This window comes from Gasterosteus aculeatus, chromosome X (genome assembly GCF_964276395.1).
Source record: "Gasterosteus aculeatus chromosome X, fGasAcu3.hap1.1, whole genome shotgun sequence".
NCBI classification, from domain to species: Eukaryota; Metazoa; Chordata; class Actinopteri; order Perciformes; family Gasterosteidae; genus Gasterosteus; species Gasterosteus aculeatus.
Genome location: NC_135698.1, coordinates 18,957,919 through 18,984,887, shown reverse-complemented (window position 1 = coordinate 18,984,887; position 26,969 = coordinate 18,957,919). Strand labels below are relative to the sequence as shown.

The 26,969-nt window shown below is 46.2% G+C and overlaps 2 protein-coding genes and 1 long non-coding RNA gene across 5 annotated transcripts; 2 read left to right on the top strand and 1 right to left on the bottom strand.

Annotated features, from left to right (window-relative positions):
* Window positions 1-59: 59 nt before the first annotated feature.
* eps8l2 (EPS8 signaling adaptor L2) lies at window positions 60-16,389 on the top strand. 3 transcript variants are annotated; one of them, XM_078083386.1, is made up of 21 exons: window positions 60-280; window positions 2,835-2,885; window positions 3,353-3,399; window positions 7,007-7,071; window positions 7,939-8,100; window positions 8,404-8,553; window positions 9,069-9,148; window positions 9,283-9,392; window positions 9,495-9,565; window positions 9,677-9,803; window positions 10,854-10,942; window positions 11,032-11,106; window positions 11,908-12,056; window positions 12,233-12,401; window positions 12,494-12,534; window positions 12,626-12,731; window positions 12,987-13,106; window positions 13,704-13,779; window positions 13,869-14,040; window positions 14,486-14,618; window positions 15,345-16,389. In XM_078083386.1, exons 2-21 carry the CDS (start codon window positions 2,851-2,853, stop codon window positions 15,429-15,431), a joined length of 2,064 nt encoding a protein of 687 aa, XP_077939512.1. In that variant the 5' UTR covers window positions 60-280; window positions 2,835-2,850; the 3' UTR covers window positions 15,432-16,389. The 3 variants fall into 3 exon arrangements, with proteins under 3 accessions (XP_077939512.1, XP_077939511.1, XP_077939513.1); XM_078083385.1 differs by lacking the exons at window positions 60-280; window positions 2,835-2,885 and having other exon boundaries at window positions 2,963-3,399; XM_078083387.1 differs by lacking the exons at window positions 60-280; window positions 2,835-2,885; window positions 3,353-3,399 and adding an exon at window positions 6,738-6,900.
* Window positions 16,145-19,543, bottom strand: LOC120813621 (acyl-CoA Delta-6 desaturase). Its single transcript, XM_040169424.2, has 12 exons — window positions 19,273-19,543; window positions 19,073-19,183; window positions 18,634-18,831; window positions 18,450-18,551; window positions 18,248-18,373; window positions 18,102-18,162; window positions 17,937-18,013; window positions 17,709-17,806; window positions 17,445-17,541; window positions 17,276-17,355; window positions 16,853-16,978; window positions 16,145-16,677 (listed from the first exon to the last, which is right to left on the bottom strand). Exons 1-12 carry the CDS (start codon window positions 19,480-19,482, stop codon window positions 16,626-16,628), a joined length of 1,338 nt encoding a protein of 445 aa, XP_040025358.2. The 5' UTR covers window positions 19,483-19,543; the 3' UTR covers window positions 16,145-16,625.
* Window positions 19,544-25,497: 5,954 nt separating this feature from the next.
* Window positions 25,498-26,459, top strand: LOC144383792 (uncharacterized). The gene is made up of 4 exons (XR_013451239.1): window positions 25,498-25,736; window positions 25,829-25,869; window positions 25,961-26,066; window positions 26,327-26,459. It is a non-coding gene; the product is annotated as an uncharacterized LOC144383792 (long non-coding RNA).
* The last annotated feature ends 510 nt before the right edge of the window (window positions 26,460-26,969 follow it).

The window sequence follows — 26,969 nt, the reverse complement described above, 5'->3', positions numbered from 1 at the left end:
TATATATTACAGTATAGCGCCCCCCCACTTAAAGTGAGCGTGGAGCTCCTCCCCTTTCAGATTGAGTTACCTGCAGAGTCGCCTACCTAGCGACAACAAACACCTGCGCTCCGTTGAATGACGACGGACTATTCTGCGTTGTTGGATTTCAACGGTTCTACTGAAAAACAAGCGGGTCGGAAGAACATCGACGGTTCCCGGTGTGATGGCGGGCTGACGCGTCGCGCGCCCCTCGCTCCCCCGTTCGTCACCTCGAGCATCCCGTCAGCAAAACACGGCTGTGAGTTCAACGTGAAATATAGAGCGCTCTCTTCTTCTCTTCTCTTTACGTGTGCATTCACTTCGTTCTTTCATTTCTTCTTCCTCGGTCGCATCTCCCGCCGGTGGAGCCGCCGTAGAACATTTTAGTTTGATGCGGTATTAAGTGGAGTAATTCTTCTTCTTTCTGCTGGTGTTGCTATCATGAGCCGTTTCATTCATCTCTGTGCTTTCATTTGGGTTGAACATGCTCGTGAATAAATATATACACGTCCGTGGACATTGATGTTCACATTATGTGATACGAATGTGAATAAAAAGCAATGGTGTCTGTAAATCTGACATCTAGTGCCGTTGTGCTGATTCAGAGACTTGCAGCCGTCATCACTAACAACTTGGGGGCTTTTTTCAGACACAGTACATAAACTATATAAACTATCGCTGTCAATCTTCTGCTGGGGGGTAAATGTCTATTTATATTGCTTTGCATTAAAAGAGACATTGTGTTTTGGCGTTGCTAAAATCAGTGGTTTTGTTTTTGTTTACACTTGGTACATAACGTCAGGTTGTTGTCGTGCGAAGCAGCTCGTGACATCCTGTGTGCATAAACAGAGAGCAGAATGTCACGCCTAGTTAGAAATGTGGATGTTACATTCAACGTTAGTTTGGTCTGAGTTGATAAACTTGAAAAGTTAAAGTACATTACCAAAGATAAGACATTATGTAAGACGTGCATGCCACTGTCATATAAGGTAGTTATTGATTTACGATGATTACGTTGAAGGACTTATGTGTGTTTTATAAACTTTTAACCAAATTTTCATGGCAGAAGTACTTTCTAACCAAAATTAGATTTAACATGGGAAAAATAATATTTGGTTGACTTTGCTTGTTCCTCTCATCACTCTGATTCACAATAAACCACATGGACAATAAGCCACGTTGCAGTAAAAAATGCAAAATCAAATATATTACCAGTTGATTTGAGAAAAGTTTGAATTAAATATGAGACAAAGCAAACTTTCTGAGATAGATGAGAGTCCTATTCACTCTGCATTTGTGTGATTATTGTAATTACCTCTGAATAAAAGGTTATGAGTATATAGCAATAAGCACCTGATGCTGAGCAGACGAGAGGTGTGCGCCGGGGCTCCATGAGGTTGACAACACATGACACCCAGCCTGTCCCCTGAAACCGGGCGGCGGGCCAGAGCGAGGAACAAAAGCTCGGAGGGATGATGACGGCCAGATAAGGACAGGAGGAGGAAGTATAACTTTTGTGCAGGCTCACTACAGCAAACAGGATTAGGGTTTTTTTTTCCGCTCATTTGCATTTCTCAGCAAGATTTTGTTGTGGAGGATCCTGTAAGCCGGTTGCATGGAGCTAAAATGATGCGTGCAGGAACACAGAGACTTCGGTTGGTATCTGTGAAGGCTGTTGTCGTGATTTGGCTTTACTTTGTCTCAGCAGATATGATCAGATTATCTGATCAGTGCGATTATGTTTATTGTCTGATGCAAAATAAGCTTAAGTGACCACGTCTTATACAATATCAGCCTTTTGCAGTTTACCCACGGGACATTGAGCAAAACAGTTCATCACTTAAGAGAGGAGGTATGTAATGAGGAAATGTCTGTCTGTCACATAATGCTAGTGGAAATTTTCTGGTTAGAAAATTAAAATATTTTTACATATTCTGGGATGCACAACCTGCGTCACAAACCTACACTTAAGGTCTTTAAAATGACATGTTGGATTGTTCTTTCAGAGCACTTCACGGGGCTGCTTGTAAAAGAAAACCGACCCTCTCGTCCCAATTAATAATACAAATTAAACGCATTGGCTAAAGGGATACAAGGCTCCGTGGACTCTAAAAGTCACATACGGTAAAATGTGATTACTATCTCCAGGGTTAAATACAATCCACTACAGCCATTAACGGAGGAGCCCTTATCAGTGGTTATGCGGTATAAAGTATCTCAAAGTAAGCCAAGAGGAGGCCAACCTCTTGTGTAACTGCTCATTAGGGTCCACGGGTGTTTAGCCGTAACCTCTTCAGCACATGCTTGGACAGGACAGAGTCTCAACGCCCGGAAAGGCAAGATGTGTGGGCATTTCATCTTACTTACTAAATAGTCAGCGTGGCTTGCATGTAAAACCCTTTCAAATGAACTAATGAATTGCAGCTCTGCAGATATAGTCGTCAACAGAGTGGATCTAATTACCCAGTGCGCATAAGCCTGCTGTCTGCCTTTGTCCCCGACCAATCCCCCGACTACCAGCAGCACGGGCCCAACACCTGGCTCCGCACTGTGGGGAAGAACAGCCTGTTTTCTAGACTATGGCTCAACTTTGCGTGCCGCATTGTACTGTGTGCTACCCAAAGCTCTGTGAGCTTTAACACCACGGAACGTGAGCTCAGCAAAATGATGCAACAGGCATTTACAAGGTCTTAAAAGCAATAAATAATCCATTTGTGTTGGTGAGAAACGTTTGCGCGTCACCTGCAGCCACCCCCCCTCCACCACCTCCACCCTCTTTCTTTCTGCTTTTACCATCCTCTTTCTTTCTCCAGGTGGATGCCTTGAACCATGAGTGTCCTGGGACCTACGCCGAGGCAGGCCAAGTGAGTGTCGCGCACATTCCTGCCCCCCCCACATATTCACCCATCGGCGCGTTACGCTCAGTTACTGTCACACAAGCGCGAGAGAATCACTAACCCAGTGTGCAGGGAGGTGGTGTGGGTCAGGGACCTCAGGCACAGAGCGGCTCTGTTGAGAATTGTTTGCCTTTGCTTGAGTTTCCCTGGCTCCGGCCTCCCTCCATGCCCGATACACCTCCTCTTTCCCTCCCCCTCTCTCCCTTTTCCACTCTCCCTGTCTCTCCCCTGGCTGGTCCATATGCTCAGGATCTCAGGATAATCTCATCCACTGCCGGCTAGTCCGCTCTCCGCATATATATCACTCCTATTTCGTGGCGCTTGTGTTTATGAGGAGGGACGGTGTGGGTGATTCAGAGGGCTTTTGGAGAGGCGCAGGGGGGGAGGATGAAGAACATGCGGCGTAACCCCGTCTCCTCTTCATGTCATTGCAGTGCAGTGGCCCGATCCGACAGCAAGATCAGCGCCAAGGCCCTCTACGGTAAGTGACCGCATGGAAGTGCGAAGGGGGGAGTTGCTGCCTTGTTAGAAGGAGCATTTCATAGTTGGCCTGTCCTCAACACTTTGCCTGTACAGGCCCTTCACCTGTAATTATTCATGCCCTTATTTCTATGGCATGAGTCACCGAGGAGGGTTTACAGAGCTTATTATTATGATATGATATAAACCGTCATAGACAAGCTCTGTGGACCAGCACTGTGACTGACTCAAATCACGACAACATTCAAATTGCTACGCAAATGATTGTGTCAGGAAATCCAGCTCCCTCGCCGCAGATTGGAGTTGAATCCCAGCACGCACGTCCTCTCTCCGAACACAAACGCGGTGATAAGAGGAGGCCAAGGTCCCTCTGAGGGGCCCCCGTCATGCGCAGGCTGTTGACACCTCTGTCACACACTGAGGGACATGGCAGGGAGGAAGGGCTCCTGAGGGGGGATTTGAGTCACCAGCTGTGTGACAGGCCTGCTCGGCATGCTGGGATTTGTTGTTGTCTTTTAGTATTTTGTGTGTACTCTCAATTGAAGAATATGCTTATTTGGCTCCGTTGTTATAGGAATCTTCGTGTCTTCAGTGAAACCCAGTAATACAGTCATGGCATTACACAAGCCGTTGCATGTGTGTCACTGAGATGTGCCGAAGGAGTGCAGGGTGTGCCTGTTTTCAATGTGTGGCTGGAACAGGGTGGGGATGCCCGTGTTTTGCAGGTGAATAAAAGATGCATTGAAAAGGGGAAAGCGAGAGGCGGACTCACCCTCTGGTCCTCTTTGCACTTCCTCAGACATTAGCTCACTGGCTGCTGCCAGCCCCTCCCTCCACACACTGCCAACACAGAGGAACATTGTGCAGCGGGTAGACAGAAACTACCACTGAGGTGTCCCTGGACAAACCGTTCTCGGCTCCAAATGAAGAATGGCCTCAAATGAAAGCTCTTGCATGACATTCCCGAATCCCGCACCTCGTTGTCTGTTAAATGTTGTTGTTCTGTGAGTCCGTAGGACTCACCCACTCGGGCGATCCCCGTGAAATATTCCCCGCGGCGCGTGTGTGTGGCGAGGCTGGGCTGTTTTTCATCGGCTCGTCTCATCTCGATGAGGCAGACGGTCACACTCACGTCTCACTGCAGGGGGGACGATCCACGGAGGCGGGGGGAGTGCACAATGTTGTGCACAGTCGGTAACAGTTGGAGATATTTGGGTGGGTTAAAGGTCTGCTGCAGAGTAAACAGGAACATACACAGCATTCATTCTCACGGTAAAGGGCAGAACAAAGCAGATGCAAATGATGCACTTGTCCTCCCAGCGGATCTGTTATCAGCAGCTTTGGGGGGGTAGGTCAGAGGCGTGACTCATCAGATTCATCACCCCTTGACTTCAGACCGTCAGGCAGCAATCTTGAGTTTCACATTTAAGATTACATTTGCAAAAAATGTCAGTTTCATCAGAATTGTTTCGCTACGTTTTACTGCATTTCTTCTAAGATATATCCTTTTTGTGTTTGTCACGAAAATATCAGGTCTCGGGTCTTAGGGTGTCAGATCGTATGACAGATTTGGGCCACGTATTGGTCGGATAATCGGCCAAGCAGCCATGTTTATCTCTGGTCATTGAGAGCGCTGAGGATCTGCCGATCTGCCTACTAATTGGCTCTCATTGCAAGCTGTTGCAACGCTGTGAATGGGCGTGAATGGCGGTCCATTAATAAGACATGAGGGGAGCTCGACTTTCAGTACGACACTTGACGCTTGTGTTTCACCTGTGGGGAGCCAAGCAGGGAGGAATCAGCAGAGAGGAACAAACAGAAACATGCTTGCGTCATTGGCTCAGTTGCAGCGGTCGCACACAAAAAGGCTGCTGGGAACATCGAAAAAGGTGGAGCTCTATGAAGCATGTTTGCCTTACATTAAATCATCAATGAACAGATATTGTCGTATTTAGAGGCTCGACACACATTCGAGAAGGGTTATACAAACAGTAGAGCTTTTGTGTCACCAAACAACAACACCAAAAAGTACTCCAAATGAAATGTGGCGGAACGTCCTTATGGAGAGAAAACCTGTTAAAATATTGACTCTGGGTGGGGGACCTGATATGAATCTGGCCGTGGAGATGATTTGAACCTGCTGTCGTTTAGCAGTAAGTGTTACCTGCGGACTATTCAGCTGGTAAATAAGTCACTGAGCAGACTGGCATTTAATATGGGCTTGTTTGAAGAGAATGCTTCTAGCCAACGGTACAGTTATACAGTTAACACAAGCATATACAAATGACTTGGACATCTTTGACAGGTCACTATTTTAAAATTCTAGCTTTTTGAGCCAAAACGTGCTGCTCATCATGTGTCCACTTGAGGTTGACGTCAAAAGCGGGTCAATCTCCACAGACCCCCACGATAAGATGCTCGACTTTACAGCAGATTTACACATGTTTACAGTCTCAAAAAACGGTTTTTGGTCTCCATTTGTTCCCCGTCCATGACATCTGTACAGCATGACCACGTGTATATTACCCAGCAGTTTAAATTATATTAAGGCTTAATGTTCTGACATCAGTCTTGACACCACAGATTCTTTAAGCCTAAAAGCAGTTTATCAGTTTAAACCAAGAAACGTTGATACCTAGAAGCACACAACTGCACTGGACTGCTTTTTAAAGGTCTCAACCCCTCAAAGCCTTGGTCCCTCGACGTTGATGTACTCGTGGCTTAGTCTTGGTTGATGGGGTCCCTAGAGGATTTGCATCATGAGTTCGGAGACCGAAAACAAAACCCAATGACAGTAAATACTGCACTTACATTCACCCGGTGGCCAGAAGCAAAACTCCAAACTAATGACACAGCTGCTCCGTAGCTGCCAGTGTAAATTCAGGGGGGAGTCGACGCGTACAAGTAGTTTAGACAGCAGAGACAATTTATTAGTCAGAGCAGAGAATTGCTTGTTTTAAAATATGCCTGGAGTGAATGTGATTGTGTGCATTTGTGTGGTGAAATTGGTTTATTAGCACTCTACTAAAAGTCTAAACATTTCCGCTAAATTCACATTGACGCTTGTTATTGGTTCCGTGGATGTAGGAAGGTTTAATGTCTGCCTGGCAACAAACTATATTGTTAGAGGGGTCAAAGTAGCTTACACGGATCTTTGATATGAGATTAATAATTAACTTCTCAGATAGGTTTTTTTGTTGTTGCCGTGGGCACTTCAGGTCACTAAACTATATAAGAGTAATTTCACAAGTAAAGTTTGACCACAGGTGCACTTCGCGCAGAGAAAAGTTAAATACTGTTTAAATATCGTTAGTGAATTTACTATTCATACAACATTTAAGTGGCTATTGAACAGTAAAGGTGACAGTGAAGTCTGCAGATAACCGACACGAAAGAAACGCCCCTCACTGTTCATGTTCTTCTCACTTCCTTGTTGCTCTGTTGATCTTTTCACCTCGCACATGAGTTCTTTCTGCTGAAACAGGCAACATGTGGAGCTTAGGTCAGTGTCACCGCTGGCTGTTTACAGAAAATATTTACTGTAAAATAGGCGTAACTTGGATTCTCTGTTTTTACATTTTGGTGTGTTTGTTTTTTCTTATCCACAGAACAGAGGAAGAAATACTCCAACTCCAATTATATCATGCAAGAGACATCGCAGTATCATGTTGAGGTAAGATCTACTCCATTTGTGTTTACCAAGGAAAAAAGTATATTACAACTGTATTCGTTCCTGTATTTTGAAAGATTTAACAGAGAGAAGCAAAATATGTAAAGGTGGAAAGCTTTAATCATTTGTGAAACTCAACCAGAGGTCTCCCAGAGGCTGGAAGGTAGACAGATCATTGTAAGAAGCACTTTAACACACGTTACCGTATTATTGATATTATTAAGGTAAGTACAGAATTAAAGTGAAATGAAAGGGTAATTGTTTGATTTTCTTTACTCAATAAAATAGAAAAGAGGGCAAATTTTAAAGCGGATATAAAAATGGGAAATGTTAAAGGGTGAATGTTGTTCCAGCTATTCCAGGGGTTTTAAACACCATAAGCATTTTGTCTCCAAACGTAATCCAGCTAAGGATCTTTGTTCTCTTTGTTTCCTGGTCCACTTACACAAAAACCATCCAAGGGTTAAAAAAGCAAAGATAGAAGCTAATGATTTACAAAAAGGTCAATAAACTTTATGTGAAAAGCAACATAAAAAATGCACTTACTCTAAAGGTTGACTTCTCTTTCAGTCAGTTCATATATTGTAAAACTATTTCACAATGTAGCAATCAGGCCTCTGATTGCAGTGGATGACAGGGAGTCAAGGATCGTGTTGAACTATGTCCTGTGTCGTGCGGATGAGATTTATGCCTCCTCGTTATCACAGACTGGCAGGACATGTTTTATTTCAAACTTCTATTCTACATATAGTCTCTATTTCAGTTGAGGCCATAAACATACCTGTCATATTTTGCATACAGCCGTACAGCTCGTCCCCTCACAACCAAAGATCTAATCCGTCATCTACAAACTCACTGTTTTCCACTCAGCATCTCTCCACGTTCATTATGGACAAGACCGAGTCCATTGTCACAGTGGACGATGCCGTCAAGAAACTGATGCTTTTGGACTCAAAAGACAAAATCTGGACCCAGGAGATGCTCCTGCAGGTCACAGACAAGGCCGTGAGGCTGCTGGACTGTGACACACAGGTACGGCCTCGCATCCGTCCACACATCATCAGATTACGTTACTATGCAAAGTACTTCACATTTAAAGGCAATTATTTGTCTTTGTGATTTGGGGGCTGTTTTTCCCAATTCTCATTATTGTACTATAAGCTGCTAGGGGTGTTGGTCATATTTGCTATACATTGTTATTCACTCTCTCTGTTCCATTTTAAAATACTATTTGTAGCATTGTTCCACCTTACTCTGGCTCACTCAGATAGCATCTTGCTCCTGCTCTTCCTCCACCGTCTCCCCTCTAACCTTTCCTCTGTTTCGCCCCTGCAGGAAGAGTTGGAGAACTTCCCTCTTCCCACAATCCAGATGAGTCAGACGGTCCTGAATCAGACACGTTACCCCTCCGTCCTCCTGCTGGTTTGTCAGGACAAGGAGCAGCACAGACCCGACATCCACTTCTTCCACTGTGACGAAGTGGGGGTGAGTCGGTTTAAATGATGCAGGCTTGGCTCGGTTTGCGTCCTTTATTGTCCGTGCACGATTGGCTGGCTTTGTGTTTAATGCTATTCGTAAATCCAAGCTGCTGTTGTCGGCGCGCCGGGTCAGATTTCCGTGCTGTTGGTGGCAGTGGGTTTATGTATATCCTGTTACGCAGGTTACACATAAGTTGTTTGCATATATTGCTTACTTTTGTCTTCATTGAACGAAGATGTTCTTATTCAATGTGGAGAAAAAATCGGACAATGATTTTTTTTAACATATAATATATACAGTATATGGTCAGAAGATTTAAGATATGTATTATATAAATATCATTATACATAGTTAAATCGGTATGTCTCATATATAATAACCTTTATTTAATTTGGAACTTATACTACTGAAAATACAAATTTAATGAATACTTTGCAATGAATCTAGAACCTAGATCGGTAACTCTACAACCGTAGAGTGTGTGACGTTTGACACTGAGCGCCTTGCCTCACTTTCTCCAGGCTGAGATGGTCCATGCAGATATAGACAGTGCCATCGGAGACAACAAGCATGGCAAGAAAATGAGGCTTCAGACTCTGAAGTGAGTGCTGCAGCAGAAAAAACACACACACACACACACACCTTCTTGGAGTCAAATACACATTGAAGGCGGCGACAGAGACTTCCGTTTGGTAGTTAGCTAACTTGTCTAAAGGTCTTCTCCTCTTCCTCCAGGGTGAACCAGGAGAAAATGAAGCGTCACAGAGAAACTATCCTTCCCCCCTTGGCCCCTAAGAGCCCCTCGCCTGCTGCGAAGGGACGCGTGGCGGCCATGAGCACACAGGGTGAGGGTGCTCGTACTTCACATGCTGCACGTGCACTCAAAAGAAAGTCCTTTTCAATTGCACAGCTCGTTGAGATTAAGCTTTTTTTGTGTTTGCGCGTAGATCCACAAACCTCCAGACAAAGTGACGCAGAGGCACATGAAAAGCTAACTCAGAACATTGAGATGGACGTGGTGAGTGTTTTCTAATCCACGCGGATGCACGTCATTACATTACACAGCTCCTTTCACCGGCTCATGACACTACAAACCTCACGCTAAACCCCCGGGATTTGTCTCCCTCAGCAAATCCTCAACTGTTCCCTGGATGACATTGAGATCTTTGTGGCGCGGCTGCACAAGGCACTGGATGCCTTTACTCAGCTCAACCAGCGCAACAAGAGTAAGAAGAATAAGAAGAAAGGACCAGCAGGTCTGTCTCCCTTTCTTCTGCTGTGGTGGCACGGATGCAGTGACAATATGCTCATATTGCTCACGTTGCCTTGTGTTTGACTGTCATCCAGTGATGCATGTGTGGTGGCAGTGGCCAGTTTTAAGTAACACAATACTCAACGCTCATGGCTGATGTCATATTATTACTTCTGATCGACTCCCTGTGAAAGTTAAACCGATGTATTTCTGTCATTTCTGTCAACATGTTAAAATGATTGCTAGTGTGGTGTCATTATGTTTTTGCCTGACAGTCAGCAATATTGGCTAAAGGAGGCAATATTCAGTTGAACTGTGCATAAAGGCTGCTTTAGGAGCAGATGAGAAGAGAAAAACGTTTTTAGTTTGTTCATCTATGGACTAAAAGTGTAATAGCAGCCAGTTGGAACATAGTAAAGGTGCAAAGTAATAATTGCGACGTAACCCAACACTGGCAGTGGTGTGATGCTGTGTTTTTATTTCACACCAAAAGACATTCTTTACATACAAACACGTGACCTGTTTTCTATGTGACTGCACGCACACACACACACTCTATGTGTTGCTTTTACACAAATTGTTTGGTAATAAGTACCACAAAATGTGCTACACACACAAATGAGCTGAAAATATGTATGTATTCTAAAGAATCAGTTTATTAACTCAAAACATTTGAAATATGTATGATATAAATATACTCATACATAGTTGAATCATTAGGTCTGAAAAATCATAAACTTCATTTGATTTAGAACATCCATACCCTGAAAATACAATTTTAAGGGAGTTCTGAATCCTCCATCGCAGTACATGGGTTACTACAGTGACAATTTTGGGACATGTGATCTGATGCATCACATTCTTTCTTAAGCTTTTCTCTTCGGTCAAGGTTTTTTTTTTTTTTAATGCATAGCTGCTCTTTAGTCTTTATTTCACCAATAAAAAAACTTCTTTCAAGCGGGGCAAGTGAACCCTGAAAGTCAATCTGTGTCCGCGTGGAGGCCTGGTAACTCTGCAGTCTGCGTGTGGTCATTGTAGCTCTGCTTGTTCACAGAGGGCATGCTGACCCTGCGGGCGAAGCCCCCCACCGAAGCTGAGTTCATCGATAGCCTGCAGAAACTCAAGCTGGCCCTCAACCTCTTGGTGAGCGACCACAGCTCCTCTGTGCAGTCACCACCGTGTCCTCCCTGTGTCCCCTTCTCACTGTGTATCTGTCATGGTGCCCCCTGCAGGCCAAACTGAGGAAACACATACACAATCCAAGTGCGTCTGAGCTGGTTCATTTCCTCTTCGGCCCCCTCGAGCTGGTAAGAGCCATAAATCTGTTCAGAGTGTGCCTGATGCAGATATGGATGAAGGCTATTACAGCTGATTTATGGACGTATTTGTGAATGCCAATGATATGAATCCACTGTGAATAGGTTCTCCATGTTACTTGATACCCTCAATATTGACCAAGCAATCAAAGCAACTAAGAGTTTGCATTGTTGCCGTCAGACATTTTTTGTTTGCATTTTTTCTGCTACCCCACCCGTCGCTGCGAGGATAAACTGTCACCTGAGTGGAGCAACGTGGCTTTCAGCTCTGACTCAGCTGGTTCAGCTCCACTCACGTAGTGCGGGTTTCTGACCTTCCAGTATTCGGCCCCAGCTTAGATACGGTCGGTTATAAATGCAGAGCTGTGATTAGGCTCGGCCTGTTGATAATGTGCAGTAACCTCTGGACACGTTGGATTTGCTTGATATGGTCGAGATAAAGCAAGAGCAGTAATATTATAAGCGTGGCCCCATGACCTCTAGCTGTACTCAATAGTTAGTCTCAACAGGCAGCAGCTTTAAAGGATTTCTGATCCAGTTAATCAATATTTAATCCAGGATACTTTATATTGCTTTGTATTGTTACACCCACGCCTTCTGAAAACAACAAAGCATCTTCTCTTAAGAAATTGAGAACTTCTTCAGAGAAGACCAGGGCAGGATATCAAAACGGAAATCTTGCCTAAAATGCAAAATGAAAACACCTTGTTTTAATCTTATAAATCTAATAAATATGTGTATAAAATCCTTTTTTGCATAAGGCTTAAAATATACTTCTAACTGCGTCCACAGGTGCTGCAGAGCTGTGGGAGCCCTGAACTTCTGCGTTCGGTGATCTCCCCGCATCTCTCCATGGACACGGTGGACTTCCTGCGGGGACACCTCACCCCCAAAGAGATGACCATCTTTGAGCTGCTGGGGGATGGATGGACCAAACCCAGGTTCTAAAAACAGCTGCATTCCAACAGCACGTTTAACAAATCGCGGCACAATTTTCCTCTCATTCTCACACACTGACGACAATGTGGTACCCTGCAAAACGCAGAGGCTGACCGTTGCCTGACATCTCTTACGTGATGTGCACCTTAACGGTCCCATTCTGACCCTCCTGTGGCAGAGCGGAGTGGCCCAGGGATCAATGTGCGCCTCCTTATCACCCTAAGTTTCGTAACGGCTGGGAGCCGCCATTGGAGCTCCTCAGGACAGCCGCGTGGGAAACAGAGGGAGCAGCGGGGCCACTGGGGCCCCCCAGCAGCCCCGATTACAGACAACATGCAGCTGAAGATGTGAGGGACTTATTTGTTAGCTGCTGTCTGTGAGTGCACAACCATAACAGGTCCTGAACGCCAACCATGTAACAATCTGTCTGCTTTTTCAGTATTATGGAACACAATCCTCTAACTCAAATGGGTCAAATGGGTACGTAGGGAAGTCCTTTACCAACTTTGCCGTCGCTTTCACCCATAAAATACCTCACTGTTTGACGAGCGGACACCATTTCTCCTAACAGGTCTTACAATGGGGCGCCCTCCGCTCGCAAATATGCCAAAATTCGCTACCACTTTGTAGCACGGAATGCCAACGAGCTGTCGGTGCTGCAGGATGAAATCCTCGAGGTAAAAAACGCAAATATGGTTTTTAATCTAAACCAAATGCAGATATCAGTATCTGGCCGGGACGATGCAAACTCTTGTTTGTTTACCTTTTGGGAAGGTAAACATTTAAGACGGACCTGACATGTAGTGTCTGCTGTAAACAAACTGTTTAACTGAGCAGTCTGTCGAGTGCTAAACCAAGTGTGTGTGTGTGTTTCACAAGACTTGACTTAAAAATGGCGGCTTACGCAGTGAGATGTGAAACGTGTGTCACAGGTGATAGAGGATGACAAACAGTGGTGGAAACTTCGTAACCGCAGCGGTCAAGCCGGCTACGTCCCGTTTAACATCCTGGACGTGGTGAAGATTGAGGAGCCAGAAGCCCCCTACAACCAGGTGGGCTTTTCATGCAGTGTATTAACATTAGATTCTCTGATGAGAACAATAATCCTTTAGCTGTGTACGGGTGAGCCCTTAAAGGAAGTGATTCACTTAAAGGTCACTATCTAGAAAACAGCAGCAAACAGTGGAGTGTCCACTGTGGCTCAGTGGTGGAGCGGGAAAATAAAACTAAACCTATATCAACAACAACAAAAAACAAACTTTAATACAATGCTAAATAACAACGTGGAAGGAACGTTGCTGCTATCAGTGCAGCCTTGCCTTCAAGCTCTCGGACCTTGTTGTGATCCTATTCATTGTGCAGCAGCACTTTCCCACCCTCAGCAAAAGCCTACACCCGCATAGACACGCACTGCACACATGCACGCTGCGTGCACGGCCGGCAGCAGATACTGTATGCAGCTACTCTTCGTGGAATCAAATTATTTCACACACATATTTTCTCCTTCGGCTCCAGGGTCAAAACGTATCAAGCACCAGTGGCTGAACATTAAACCTGTTTGAGGGAACAAACACGAGATGTCTTTGTTTCTGTGTGTGTGTGTGTGTGTGTGTGTGTGTGTGTGTGTGTGTGTGTGTGTGTGTGTGCAGACAGGCTACAGTCCGTCATCGCCTGGTCCTCTGAGCCATCGAGACAGCTTCAACAAGACCAGACCCAAAGACAAAAGTGAGTGAACACCAAGAAGTGGACGAATCAAGATGTGGTGACGACAAAGATGTGACGCCATGTCCTGTTGCTGTCTGTCTGTGCTGCAGTGATGGACAAGCTCAACAATGAGTTATTGATAAAGATCACTGCAAACAAAAGCCAGCCGGCGCCCAAGAAGTTCCACGTGGAGCGAACGACCAGCGACCATGTACCGCTCACCTTCGACTCAAACCCACAGCAGGTGACTGAATGGCTCAACTCAAAACGATTCTCTAAACCGTAAGTCACACACGCCGCTTATCAAGACATTAACAGAATCAACTGAAGAAAAGGCGTAACTCTGACAATCTCACTAGTTATGGACACAATAATGCTGATTTTTGAATCGAGGCTAGAAGAAAACATCACTCTTGAGTCTAGTAGTGTCCTACTTCGGTAAAAAAATCAAATTAAAGCTTAGAAATAATAAATACAAGTTCAAAAAAACATGAATTTACTGTCAGAAGTATTTGGGTGTGTTGCTGGTACAGACACAACCCTGATGTATCTGCTCTTTGTTAATGTTATTCATTATTATTACATCTTTTCCTACTGCTATTTGTCAAAAATACAACTAAGACGTTGTCTTTGCATTTACATTGTTTTAGCAACATCTGTGTACTTACTACTGGCAGTAGAAATACGTTTATATATTATGACGAGTAAAGTAAAGGACTGTTTGCAGGACCGCTGACTGTTTGGGGATCCTGACTGGAGCTCAGCTCTTTTCTCTCAACAAAGATGAGCTGAAGGCGGTGTGCGGAGAAGAGGGTAGTCGTGTGTATTGTCAGGTCACCCTGCAGAAAACACAGCTGGAGGTCAGTCATACACGGCGAGCTGTGTGCACACCTGTTATGTTGTTTTGTTTCTTTTGTTTCTTGAAAAACCAACAAACACACACAGTTTCAACATGTATGCATGGATTAATTGGTCTTAAACCAATATGAATAACGTCCACCGTTCTCCGCTGTCGGTCTTTGTCTTTGCATGTTGCAACGAGTCAATACACTCATATGAAGGCTGCTGTCAGCTTTCATACTGTAAGTCACACTCATTAGGTATATTCAGGCGAGGTCCAGTGGTTAGAAACAACCTCCACTGACTGCTCAACAGCAAGCAAGTTCAAATACGGCATCAGCACTTATATTATTTAGCTTATTTCAGTAAGATTTCTTCCTATTCTTATTTTACCTAATTTTGTCTGATTAAATATATTTATATGGGATAAGAGAAACAGGGCTGCTGCATTTCATTGCATTTTGATGAACTGTACCTTTTAAAATATATATTAATAAATGATTATAAATTAACTAAACAAGGTCAGAATGACATAATTCCCAAATACAATAATCATTCCGATGTATTTACACATGTATTGTAAATAAAAACTTTGTGACAAACCAAACTAGACTGTAAAACAAAGAATGAATGAATGATGAATGAATAGATTTGTTCTAACCTACACTGAGCAATGAGTGAATGGTGAACAGTAGCTTCCAGAAAACAGAACAATTAAAAGAAATGAACCGTTCTTCTGTTTTCAGAAGACCAGCGGGGACTCGGAGCTGCAGGAGGTCATGAAGCGGCGGCAGGAGAGGATCGACTCGAACAACGCGGACGGAACCTGCTGAGCAGCACGACGGCTGCAGCAGCTGCTTCAATCAACCTTCTGCTAATTATAATCCACAGGGGGGACATACTGAGATGTGGTACACATTCTTAGTCTATATTTATTTTGTATCATACGACTTGCATGTATTCCAGTGTTTTCTTATCTAATTATGTTGCTTTGGTTTTCATTGCCTCATTCAATTTTCGTACGAACAGGGGGACATATGAATCTACGCACAGTTGTGTTTGTGGGAGCACGTGTGAGCGCAACATGCATGTAATGTACATATATGTACCAGCTGTGTGGTCAATGTTTCTGCTCATCGGCAATATTCCAGCTGTTTACCTAATGGCTTAAATAAACAAGCAGTCCGTATCTCTCACACATCTAAATCTGTGCCAGAACGTTTGACACATTTTCTGATATATAGCCAATTATTTTCGTATTGCTGTTTACGAGTATAACAAATAATCAAACACACTATGTATGTCAGAAGTAGTCTCATCCCGTTGGTACCTGCAGATCAGCACCAGGTATTAACATGAATAGTGTCGCTTTTCATAAAATTAATCATGCATGTTTATCGTCAATAACAGTGAGACGCTATGATGAATGTGTTTGTATGCAGCATGATGCATGCATATGTGTAATGATGTGATGTGTAGTCACGAAATGAAGATTAAAGCAAAACATTCAGGATTTAAAGTTGTAAATATGATAAAAACGTTAGAATTTGGCAAATCTTTTTTTTATTCAGAATTATTGTGTTGTCATTGGATTAATAATATCAGAGGTGGATAAACAGTCAATACATTGGCTTTATTGATTAAGATAAGAACAAGAGTAAGAACAGAAATGCAGTAACTAATTCGTCCTCAATTACATAGGAGTTTTGATCTGTCCATGTAATTGTCTCATTTTATTGTTCTGCTTCACATTATAGTTATTAAAAAAAGATCCCTTTAAATACCTTACAATCAGTTTTTACAATTGCATCTCTAAAGCCATACTACTGTTGTTGAAGACACAACACATCCCATGAGCACTAAAAACCTGGCAGAGAATCTGAAAAAAGTACATACTGTAACACCAGCACTAAGAAAAGATTGTTCCCACACTATCGACTGGATTATAAAACCAAACAATTACAATCAATGCATGATTCAGAAGAGGATAAAAGGTCACTCCTTGTAGGTGCAGAGGATTAAAGTTGTCATTTATGGAGATAAGCGTCAAGCCAGAGGTCGCCTGAGTTTTTCAGTGACCTGACGAAAAGGGAACAAAAATACACAGTTCACACCCGACAGTTTAGATTCGGTCATTACAATACTTTCTTCTCATTACATCTTCATTATTCTGACAGTTTCACTGCTCACTGCAATGCTAGAACCCGAAAACGTCTCCTTCTGCGAGTAGATGATTAACCTGGATTGGACTTACCTGAAAACATCAGCGAAGCCTTGCCACATTGTCTTCACCTGGTAAGGGATGCCATGTTTGTCACACAGCGCGCGGACCTGGGGGGCCACCAGGTGGTAGTTATGGCGCGGCATCGTGGGAAACAAACTTCAGAGACAGAAGGGAGAGAAGAAGCTTCAAACATGTCTCAACAAATGCATTATGAAATAATAAGGGCGTCAAAGTAATCGTTTAAAAATAAGGGACGGGTGCTTTCACCATAGTTTTTTTTTTTTGAAGTAACATTTAGCATTTAAAACACCCAATGAAGGTCACTGCATGCTGGAGGAGCTTAGATTTATTCGAATTTGAATAATTATTGTAATAATTATCTATAATTTCAGGAGCGTTTGTCTGTTCTTCCTACAAACTTCGAAGTGATGTTCTCCTCCATCACTGACTTACTGGTGTTCGATTTGAAAGTTGAGGTGTCCACTGAACCAGTCGTTGAAGGGGGACTGCTTGACATTACAGGTGGCGTGTAACTAAAGTAAAGAGGATGACACAAGACTAGAAGACGTGTTCATACATCAGCCGAATGCAAAGCTGGCTCCGTCGGCTGTAAATCGGGTACCTGCATGGACAGCCAGTCCTGGTGCTTCTCGTGGTCGATGTTCATGGGCAGATGATTCATTTGAGTCACCCACACAAAACAGTGGCTCTCCAAAATCCTGATGTAAGACAGCAGAAGACCAGTGACTGAACGTTTCGTCACACAATATGATCACGCTGTTGTAGAAAAAACTTCATATTTTTTCATAGAGGTTTTGATGGCTTTTGAGTTTCACCCTCCAGTATAGCTTGATCTGTCTACATCACTGTGAAAGGTGGTGTTTACCTGACGAAGCTGATGAGCAGCATTGAGCCAAGCAGGCCATACAGGGGGACAGAGCAGCAAAGGTAGCGCAGGTAGTGGGACAGAGAGCAAGCCAGGTCCTTCACAAAGACAGCAGGGTTTATATGAGTCATATTTGTATTCAAGATTCCTTCCAACCAGACGTAACCCTATATGTAGAAACCACTTGTATATAATCTGCACTGTAGCACCCGGAAGAGGGCATCTTACCACCCAGTCGTGGCGGGAAATCATGGAGCGCATTATTTGAATGTGGAAGTAAATTGGAATGAGAAGCGGCGGTCCAACTAGAAGGAGAGAAAAAGTAAACTTATTGTTCCTGTGTTTTCAGTTTTCATAGTTTCACTCTTTTTAAAATCAATTTCAGAAACATACCGAGGAAGAAGTACTGGTGTTGGTGGTGGTAGGGCATGTATTTGATCTTTTTTATGCCGTACTGTAACAGAGAGGAATTCAAAGTGAAAGGATGAAGAAAGACTGAATACCAACATGTCTAAGAATAAAAAACATCCACCACTTGCCTCCACCGGTTGAGTTTTACCAATCACGAAGAGGTGCAACATGTTGACGTCGGGGTCCTTACTGAAGACGTTGGGCTTGGCGTGATGCTGGTAATGCCTGTGATTCCACCAGTTGGCAGATGCTCCCTGAGAAAACAATCCCTTAATATTTGTGTACGGTTTGTTTAGAAATAAAGAGGTGCGACTGAGAACACCAAACCACCTTCAAATGGCCGATGGTGAACTTGTGCAACACGTGGTTCCAGCTGGACTTCTTGAAGACGGACAGATGGCCGAAGTCGTGCTGCAGCCACCCGGCCTGCAACTACAGGAGAGGAAGAGAAACCGGCGTTAGCTTAAAGTTTGTTGACAATAACGGCGTGCGGCGAAGGAATGTTCGGGGTCACCTGAGAGGTTGCCAGCAGGAAGGCGCTGAGAAGGGTGAGCGTCCAGCTGGTTCCCCAGACCCAGATGATCAGCCAGGCCAGGGCCTCCAGCAGCAGGATGTGACCCAGGTGGAAGCAGAAGAACGAGGGCCGAGCTAGGAACAGACCCTCGCTCTCCACCTTGGCGCGTAAAGTGTGGAAATCCTGTATGATGGTCGCCTGAGAGCGGAGACGAGCAGACGCCAGTCAGTGGGGGTCCAAGACTAAAAGGGGAGGTTCTCGCAACATTTGAGGACGTGCAGCTATACAGTTTTAGCGCAGGAGATGCAAAGAGACACGAAAAACAAGGCATGTAGGCAGTTTGAGTTGTCCTCAGGCGTTGGACATGGTCCCAACGCTGCCGCGAGACGCAAGAAATGAGATGTTTATTTTTGCTTGAAGAATCTGAGACTGATCTCACGCTTTTGTTCCGGTCCTGGCTGGGCTCTGTCGCTGCCAGCTCTCCAATCAGCAGAGGCTTCAGAAACTTTTGCACCCACTTTAGATCGGGATGAAAAGCAGTGAACGCCTCCTGGAAGAAACAAAAATTCAGGGGGTAAATAAAAACATTTTTTTTTTAAAGTTTGCCAAATGAGTTTTACAATCTCGGTAAAAGGTCACCGTGGCATCCTCTCCGGCGTAGTGGCTGATGACCCGGATCCCTCCCGGGTGCCTTTTGGCCCACTGAGTAATGTTGTACACCTTCCGATCGATCACCAGCCACTGGTCGCTCCTGCTGCAGTGGCTCTGCACCTCCTGCCAAGTGTACACGCCACCTGCCCACCCCTTGGCCAGCTCCGCGGGCTCCGTCAGCTGGCCTCCACCTCCCATCCTCGCTGGCCAGCTTCCACCAAAGGTTCGGGTCAGCCGCAGACTTTGACACCTGGGTGTTCTGGAAGAGAAGAGAAAAGATGAGGCGTCTCAGGAGAGGTGTTTATCCTCCTCTGGCATCCAGATGAGATCAACAGATCATCAAGACCAGACCCAAAGACAAAAGTGAGTGAACACCAAGAAGTGGACGAATCAAGATGTGACGCCATGTCCTGTTGCTGTCGGTCTGTGCTGCAGTGATGGACAAGCTCAACAATGAGTTATTGATAAAGATCACTGCAAACAAAAGCCAGCCGGCGCCCAAGAAGTTCCACGTGGAGCGAACGACCAGCGACCATGTACCGCTCACCTTCGACTCAAACCCACAGCAGGGGACTGAATGGCTCAACTTAAAACGATTCTCTAAACCGTAAGTCACACACACCGCTTATCAAGACATTAACAGAATCAACTGAAGAAAAGAAAAGGCGTAACTCTGACAATCTCACTAGTTATGGACACAATAATGCTGATTTTTGAATCGAGGTGTAACGCACCACAAGAGACCAGACTGAACTCAAGCGCAGAGCGCAGTTTTATTAGCGGGGTACAGACAAGGATCAGGCTTGGTAGTGTCCGGTGAACAGGCAGGGGTCGAAAAGCCAGGCAAGCAGGGAACAGACTGAGGCACCGTCAGGGAGCAGGCGAGGTCGTAGCTGGAGGTCAGGCGGGGGGGTCGAGAGCCGGCAGCGCGGAGGTAGGCAGAGGTACCGTCGGGGGTCAGGCAGGCGTGAACGAGGTCTGGGACAAAGGAGAGATCAATAACAGGTAGGCAGAAACAGGATATCTAGAGAACGCTCAGAATGTGATGGCAACATGCACAAGACTTCGCACCGGCTTCTGAGACTTCGGCAGCTTAAATGCCCAGCCTCTCCCGATGAGAGACGAGCCACAGGTGTGTTGGTGGGAGTGGCCGTGCCCGCTCAGTGGGCTGATCCTGAGTGGCACAAACCATTGTCACGTGCCACAGAGGGGTGACTGAGATCCCGAGCTTCGGACCTTAGTACTCCGGAGACGGGGAACGTCTGTTTGTGACACGAGGCTAGAAGAAAACATCACTCTTGAGTCTAGTAGTGTCCTACTTCGGTAAAAAAATCAAATTAAAGCTTAGAAATAATAACTAGAAAAGGCATTTCCTGCTGAAAATGCGTTGGAATGCAAAAATCTGAAAGCTGAAATGAATATTTAAAAATAGCTGAAAATACAGAAAGTTGAAGGGAATTTGAATACATCTGAAATTACAGATATTAGAAAATCTGAAATGAATTTGAAATTGCTGAAAATACAGAAATGGGAGAAGCTGAAAGGAATTTCAATAGATAGATTCATGGTTAAGGTACAGATAATGATTGAGGCTTTCATTTTGTAATGAAGGAATTGGGTGAGGGGGGGGGGTTGGGAGACAGAAGGTTTGTTATTCAAACTAAGAAGTTTTTAAATAATAGGCCTCATCACAAACATTACAGTAAAAATTCCCTCCATGGGGCTTTCATTTTGAAATTATTGGATTGGGTGGGGTGGGGGGGTGTAGATAGAGGGAGGGAGGGTGAGGAAGGGAGGGGTGGTGAGGAAGAGATGGAGGAAGTGAACCACACCGTGCCCCGGTGTCCCGGCCTCCCGATCCATGCCCCCGACCCCCGATCCGACGCCCCGATCCATGCCCCCGACACCCGAGCCAGCGCCCCGAACCATGCCCCCGACCCCCGAGCCAGCGCCCCGAACCATGCCCCCGACCCCCGAGCCAGCGCCCCGAACCATGCCCCCGACCCCCGAGCCAGCGCCACGATCCATGCCCCCGACCCCCGAGCCAGCGCCACGATCCATGCCACCGACCCCCGAGCCAGTGCCCCGATCCATGCCCCCGGTACCAGTGCCTCGATCCATGCCCCCGACCCGACCAGTACCGGCCCCACGTTCCATGTCCCCGACCAGTACTGGCCCCGCTCCGAGACTCTCAGCCCCGACCCCGACGCGGCCAGTCCCCGCTCCGAGACTCATGGCCCCGACGCCCCCCGTCCCCGCTCCGAGACTCATGGCCCCGACGCCCCCAGTCCTCGCTCCGAGACTCAGGCTCCCTCCCTCCCGTCCCATGGTCCTCACCCACCCTCCCGTTGGTGATTTGAGGGCTGTCTGGGATCCAGCCCTTGAGGGGGGGGCCATGGGGTGGGTTATGGGGGGGGCTGAGCCGCCGCCGACTGCGGAGGTGTTCCGTGTCCCCGAGCCGGAGCCGACTGCGGAGGTGTTCCGTGTCCCCGAGCCGCCGCCGACTACCCCGGAGGTTTCCCGTGTCCCCGAGCCGCCGCCGACTACCCCGGAGGTTTCCCGTGTCCCCGAGCCGCCGCCGACTACCCCGGAGGTTTCCCGTGTCCCCGAGCCGCCGCCGACTACCCCGGAGGTTTCCCGTGTCCCCGAGCCGCCGCCGACTACCCCGGAGGTTTCCCGTGTCCCCGAGCCGCCGCCGACCCCTCCGGAGGTTTCCCGTGTCCCCGTGCCTCCAATTCCAGAGACGTTCCGGAGCCGGCCAAATGGCCGTCCGCCGGGCCGACCACCGGAGGCTCCCCGGCAGTGTGCCTGTCCGCCGGGCCGACCACCGGAGGCTCCCCGGTCGCCTGGCCGCCCGCCAGAGTTTCCCGGGTGGTTTGACCAACGTCTCGGGTGCGGCCCAGCGCTGGACGTTGTGCGCTGCGACCCAGCAGGGTCGGGATGTTGCTGCGGCCCAGCGCTGGACATTGTGCGCTGCGACCGAGCAGGGTCGGGATGTTGCTGCGGCCCAGCGCTGGAAACTGTGCGCTGCGACCGAGCAGGGTCGGAACGTCGTCGCGGCCCAGCGCTGGACACTGTGCGCTGCGGCCGAGCGTGGGGACCGTAGGTAGCCTGGAGCCGGACCGCAAGGTCCATCACCCGCTCCCAGGAAGAATCGCCGCCGGACGACCACGAAATGGCCTCCTCTTCTGGGGACCATGTGGTGGGCGGTGGATGGTGACCCAGATGCCTACTGAGGGCTCCAGATGGGGAGACGGAGTAGTACAAGTACCCAGCTGGAACCCCCGGGAGGACCGTTCCCCCACTACGGGCAGCCCGCTGGAGACTCCGTGGACCGCCCATTGCCAGACGGGTTCCCCTGAACTCGTCCAAGGGAAAAAACTCTGCTGAGTCCTTTCTTGGTCGCGTCATTCTGTCAGGGGGGTGAAGTGGAAGGCAGGACTCAAACGCAGACTTTTCCAATACAAAAAGACTTTAATAGTCAAAAGGTCCAAAATACAAGGGGCAAAAACACTCAGGCATGAAACTATGAGCATCCAAGACAAAAGACAGGACAAGGACATGCGTGGCAAAAGACAATGACGCGACAAGTGACACAGGAGACACATGGCTTAAATACACAAGGGAGGTGCAGGTGATTGGACACAGGTGGAAACTATTAGACAATCACAGGGGATGACGGGACAAGGCAGGAAGTGAAGTTACCCGGGGACACGAGTGGCAGAAAACTACAAAATACAACAGGAAGTGAACCACACCGTGACACATGCCCTCATTAATCTGAAGAAATAAAGCCTCTAGAGTGTATACTTTGGCTGTAAGGACAGAAGTGTGTCAAGTGGTCCAATTGCGGCCCTCGGGATGATATTTTGTGGCCCCATCCTTAATATGAAAGTGTAATGTTAGTGCGGCCCGCAAGTTTTATACTGTAACCCCACTGTCAGCTGCTGTGTGGGACATGTTATGATGTTCTGGTTTCCTACTGTTTGCTTGTCCAGTGAACGTGGCATGCATGTGACTGACATGGGGGGCGGGTCGTGTGTGTCGGCCGAGGTGCAGAGAGCAGGAGGGTGAAATTCAGTTTCCTGCCCTCTTTCGCGCAGGTGATCATGTGACTAACCGTTAGCAGCGCTCGTTTAATAAAGTTTTCCTTTACGACTCACACTAACAACACATGAAGCATCTGACGTCACCGACGAGCGTCTCCGTCCATTACTACGCAGCTTCGATTCACGTAACTTCACGTTTGGCTATAAAGGAATTCCACGGTCACATGACCTTAGGTCTCCCCCGCTGAGTTAAAGGAGGACTAGTGTTGTAGTCTCATTCGGACCGATCCCCCAGGGTGGGGTTCAATGACTGCTTTTGAAAGTGAGTGTTAAGTTGTGTTATTGTCGACCATGCCGTTCGGACGCTAGTCTGGCCCGCGTTCGGTTGAAGTGGGCTGCATCTGGCCCGCAGCTGATTTGAGTTAGAGGCTTCATTTCTTCAGATTAATGAGGGCATGGTTGTGCTGATTGGATTAATGCGTTCATGGAATCCCAGAGTTCTTTAGTTTTGGCTTAAGGAGTGTTAGAGTGACACAACCTCTGCTAAAAGCCCCATAGGCTCCAATACAAATCTGCCGACATATTTGTCAAAAAATCCAGAAGGTACACGTTTTGTCAACGGCCATAGGAGCCGTATTTATTACCGGACAGACATAAAACACACATCCATGCGTTCGGTAGAGTCTTGGGTCTCGTAAAAACGCCATATTTTTTAGATAGCTGTTATAGTTTTGCGCTGAATGCCATTTGTTTGAGGTGTGGATTCTGTGTAACTCGCTGTCCTGTGTCTGCCCTTTGCAGCAGCTCGTTAATGAGCACAGGTGCGTCGTTGCCGTGGTTACGAGCACTCACATGCTGCAGGATCTGTCTGTGACTCACAGCTGCTCCTATGACCTGATTAGTGGAGTCACATGACGCAGCTATGCTTTCTGTCAACAGACCAATACGATAAAGACACTCGCCCCCCCTCCCCCCTCCACCCTGACCTCTACTTACTGTTAATCACTCACTAAGTCAGTCTGTCTATTTCTCCTCCTCTCTCTTTCCCTCTATCTCTTCCTCACCACCCCTCCCTTCCTCACCCTCTCACCCTCCCTCCCTCTATCTACACCCCCCCCCACCCCACCCAATCCAATAATTTCAAAATAAAAGCCCCATGGAGGGAATTTTTACTGTAATGTTTGTGATGAGGCCTATTAATTGAAAACTTTTAAGTGTGAATAACAAACATTCTGTCTCCCGCTATGAATATTACTCGTACTTCTAGTATTACAACTGATACTTCTACTACCATACTACTAGTATTTCTACTGCTATTAATACTACAACTACTACTAATGTTATTACAAATACTACTATAGCCAATAGTATCAGTATTCCTGCTGTTTCTACTGCTATTGATACTAAACCCACTTCTACTGCTAGTACTACTAATACCACAATTACAACTATAACTAGTACTACTACTACTATTACTACAAACAATTTTAAACCTTTTTTTATTCATCTCAGCTTTTGTTATTTCTGTACTTTTTTAAATTCATTTAAGCTCCTGCAACTTCTGTTTTGTTTTGCAATATTTCAGCTGTTTTCATTTCTGCTTTTTCAGCAAATCTATTGAAATTCCTTTCAGCTTCTCCCATTTCTGTATTTTCAGCAATTTCAAATTCATTTCAGCTTTTCTAATATCTTTTATTTCAGCAACTTTATTCAAACTCCCTTCAACTTTCAGTCTTCTTCAGATGAGAAGAGAAAAACGTTTTTAGTTTGTTCATCTATGGACTAAAAGTGTAATAGCAGGTTGAGCTGGTTCATTTCGTCTTCGGCCCCCTCGAGCTGGTAAGAGCCATAAATCTGTTCAGAGTTCGCCTGATACAGATACGGATGAAGGCTATTACAGCTGATTTATGGACCTATTTGTGAATGCCAATAAACTGTCACCTGAGTGGAGCAACGTGGCTTTCAGCTCTGACTCAGCTGGTTCAGCTCCATTCACGTAGTGCGGGTTTCTGACCTTCCAGTATTCGGCCCCAGCTTAGATACGGTCGGTTTTAAATGCAGAGCTGTGATTAGGCTCGGCCTGTTGATAATGTGCAGTAACCTCAAATCGCGGCACAATTTTCCTCTCATTCTCACACACTGACGACAATGTGGTACCCTGCAAAACGCAGAGGCTGACCGTTGATGTGCACCTTAACGGTCCCATTCTGACCCTCCTGTGCTCCGTGTGGCAGAGCGGAGTGGCCCAGGGATCAATGTGCGCCTCCTTATCACCCTAAGATTCGTAACGGCTGGGAGCCGCCATTGGAGCTCCTCAGGACAGCCGCGTGGGAAACAGAGGGAGCAGCGGGGCCACTGGGGCCCCCCAGCAGCCCCGATTACAGACAACATGCAGCTGAAGATGTGAGGGACTTATTTGTTAGCTGCTGTCTGTGAGTGCACAACCATAACAGGTCCTGAACGCCAACCATGTAACAATCTGTCTGCTTTTTCAGTATTATGGAACACAATCCTCTAACTCAAATGGGTCAAATGGGTACGTAGGGAAGTCCTTTACCAACTTTGCCGTCGCTTTCACCCATAAAATACCTCACTGTTTGACGAGCGGACACCATTTCTCCTAACAGGTCTGACAATGGGGCGCCCTCCGCTCGCAAATATGCCAAAATTCGCTACCACTTTGTAGCACGGAATGCCAACGAGCTGTCGGTGCTGCAGGATGAAATCCTCGAGGTAAAAAACGCAAATATGGTTTTTAATCTAAACCAAATGCAGATTTCAGTATCTGGCCGGGACGATGCAAACTCTTGTTTGTTTACCTTTTGGGAAGGTAAACATTTAAGACGGACCTGACATGTAGTGTCTGCTGTAAATAAACTGTTTAACTGAGCAGTCTGTCGAGTGCTAAACCAAGTGTGTGTGTGTGTTTCACAAGACTTGACTTTAGTTAAAAATGGCGGCTTACGCAGTGAGATGTGAAACGTGTGTCACAGGTGATAGAGGATGACAAACAGTGGTGGAAACTTCGTAACCGCAGCGGTCAAGCCGGCTACGTCCCGTTTAACATCCTGGACGTGGTGAAGATCGAGGAGCCAGAAGCCCCCTACAACCAGGTGGGCTTTTCATGCAGTGTATTAACATTAGATTCTCTGATGAGAACAATAATCCTTTAGCTGTGTACGGGTGAGCCCTTAAAGGAAGTGATTCACTTAAAGGTCACTATCTAGAAAACAGCAGCAAACAGTGGAGTGTCCACTGTGGCTCAGTGGTGGAGCGGGAAAATAAAAAACTAAACCTATATCAACAACAACAAAAAACAAACTTTAATACAACGCTAAATAACAACGTGGAAGGAACGTTGCTGCTATCAGTGCAGCTTTGCCTTCAAGCTCTCGGACCTTGTTGTGATCCTATTCATTGTGCAGCAGCACTTTCCCACCCTCAGCAAAAGCTTACACCTGCATAGACACGCACTGCACACATGCACGCTGGGCTCCAGGGTCAAAACGTATCAAGCACCAGTGAGATGAAAGTTAAACCTGTTTGATGGAACAAACACTTATTCATTATTATTACATCTTTGTGGCAAGGCCTCAATATAGCCAATTATTTTCGTATTGCTGTTTACGAGTATAA